Source organism: Arachis ipaensis, chromosome B03, assembly GCF_000816755.2.
Source record: "Arachis ipaensis cultivar K30076 chromosome B03, Araip1.1, whole genome shotgun sequence".
Lineage (NCBI taxonomy): Eukaryota > Viridiplantae > Streptophyta > Magnoliopsida > Fabales > Fabaceae > Arachis > Arachis ipaensis.
In genome coordinates, this window is record NC_029787.2 from 28,628,196 (window position 1) to 28,630,795 (window position 2,600).

General features: G+C 30.0%; 1 protein-coding gene across 1 annotated transcript in view; it reads left to right on the forward strand.

Moving 5' to 3' along the window:
• Nucleotides 1-1,476, forward strand: part of LOC107632782 (diacylglycerol kinase 4-like) — a 26,832-nt gene extending 25,356 nt beyond the window's left edge. Inside the window, exon 12 of the mRNA XM_016336437.2 lies at nt 1,219-1,476. Coding sequence (XP_016191923.1) covers nt 1,219-1,377 — 159 coding nt within the window. The 3' untranslated portion in view covers nt 1,378-1,476. The remainder of the gene's footprint in view (nt 1-1,218) is intronic.

Genomic DNA, 2,600 nt, shown 5'->3' on the forward strand with positions numbered 1-2,600 from the left:
ATTATAAAATTAAATTTGTATATTATAATTTTGTTATTTACTAATAATAATTAAACAAACTAACTAATTTAATATGAGAGTAAAAAAATTACATAACTAGGAACATTATATTATCACTAGAATATAGTTTGATATCTCTATGTATATTTCTCTAGGTGTATATAAATAAAATAAGCAATTATATTTTCATTTCTTTTTATTTTGATTTCGACATTAATTAGTGTCTCTTCATGTTCATTACATGTAATTAATCTCAACAACTTGCATATTCATATTGTAACTTTCTTTTTAATAAGTTAAATATACGATCCTATAATATTATTATTAGAATAAATACTAGACATACTAACACTCTCTAACAAGCATTAGCTAACATACATGTTGGATCATTTTCTGGATTAGTTATATAATATAAAAATTGGCAAAAAAAACCTCTCAAAATGGGTATCAGTAGGATTAATAGCTATGGGGACTAAATGGGAATCCACAAAATTCTCATAGAAAGTGGAATTGTCTTCGTGAATAAATAGAAACAGGGACAAGGTCATATTATCTGCCCGTGAAAACCCATTAATGCTCGTGAATTTGAAATTACCATATTATTCTAAATGGAGCTCGGACTCGCGGTAGATTTGTCTTTGACCTATCGGACAAGAAAATACCATAGAAAATCAATATATATATATATTGTCACTATTTTTGATAATGCTGCTTTATACATGATTTTTTTTATTGTATGTTTAGATGAATTTATTATAAGGAAAGGAGTGACTATCAAAATAGGAGTGATAATATCCATTTCTATTATATGTTGAAAGGTATTGTTATGTTATTTTTTATAATGAACATGTTATTGATTTTGTTGGATTGTGTTAGATTATGTTAAATTGTATTAAATTATGTTCTATTGATTTATTTTATGATTGTTATGATATATTTTTTGTCAAATTTTTTAAAAATTTTTAAAGAATGTTCATGGATACTCGTAGGTATCCACCTTTTCTGTAGAGATAATTTATTGGGACCCACGATTGTAATAGGAAATGGAAGATGTGCATCCTTTTAAATGATGATGGCATAGGGGATGGCTATCCATTGTGATGACAGACAAAACTACTAGTTGTTTAATTCAATGAGATGGCATTACAAAACTGCTCTTTCTTATTGGAAAGTTCTAGCGTATTTTAACAATAAAAGTTTATTGATTAAATCTTTCAGGCAGCAGCAATTCGATTGGAAATTAGGGGTGGTGAATGGAAAGATGCATACTTGCAAATGGATGGAGAACCTTGGAAACAACCATTGAGCAGGGAACACTCAACATTTGTCGAAATAAAGAGGGAACCTTTCCAATCATTTATGGTTAGGGGAGACTGATTATTTGAAGGTTGGTAGCTCTATCGCAGGGAATCATGTAAGATGTGCATTTCAAATGCAACTTTGGCATTTCTCTAAGCCTGTTTAAAGTTAGTATTGTCTAAATTAGTCCCATTTGGTTAATTCCAAAAGAAAATTATAATCTTAATTGTAGTATGGAATATTATTTACTACACTAATAATGCTAATATTTAAGGATATGAAACCAAACTAATACAACATAAGTGACTTCTATTTTGTTGGATTCTATGGTGGAAAAAGAAGGTGGCACCATATGCCAAAAAAGATTATTTGACCCTTGATATATAATTAGATAGTGTCTGTTATTGAAGCTAATAGAAACTAAAGGGAATAAACAAAGTAAAGTGACTATAATGTGTTGGCATTAGTTTTGATATGCCTTTTTATCTTAGTGTAATATAGGGTAATGGAAAAGGATGGAGTATTTTGCTATTATGGGGACATCTTAAATCCGTTAGAGGCATATTGGGTGCATGATTGCTGCGTGATATTGAAGGGAACAGAAAATATCAGGGGTGTTTCAGAGGAGTGTATTGCACCTTGGCCCATCGCATGTGCAAGTGTGACCAGCCAGTGTTGCAATGAGCAAGCAAGGTCCCCTCTTTCATTAATGCATTTCTCACTCATTCTCTTCTGTCACAAACCCTTCATACCCCTCTCCTTAAACAATATGCTTGGAAATATAGATTAAAAATAGTGCATACTATTACAACAGCACATGGATTCACATGGTCCGCTCTCCTTACAAATTATACTCTTAAGTTCCTCAAATGATATTGTTAAAGGAACAACAACACTACATAAAATCTCACATGCGAATCTTACACTATTTATAGTAAATTTGACCATTGTAATACCCTTGTAAACAAACTCTATCAAACATATTTTTTCTACCAATCACTGACCCTCTGCTATTGGAAGAAGAGGAAATATAGAGAAGTAGATGGATATGCAGAACAAGAAAGAGAAATAGTTGTGATACTAACCCTCGTGCAAGCTTGATCTATTTTATTTCAAGTTCAAATTTCTATTATTAAACAGAAATTTTTTCAACAGTATTCATAATATGCCCCAATTTAGTTTTAATTTTTTTTAAATTATGAATATGGCACTAGCATTTTTGTTTTATTTTAAGAAATTTACTAAATTAACAATACACCCTTGGTGTTTTTAGTTTTTCCGAATTTAAAGAAAAAAATTGA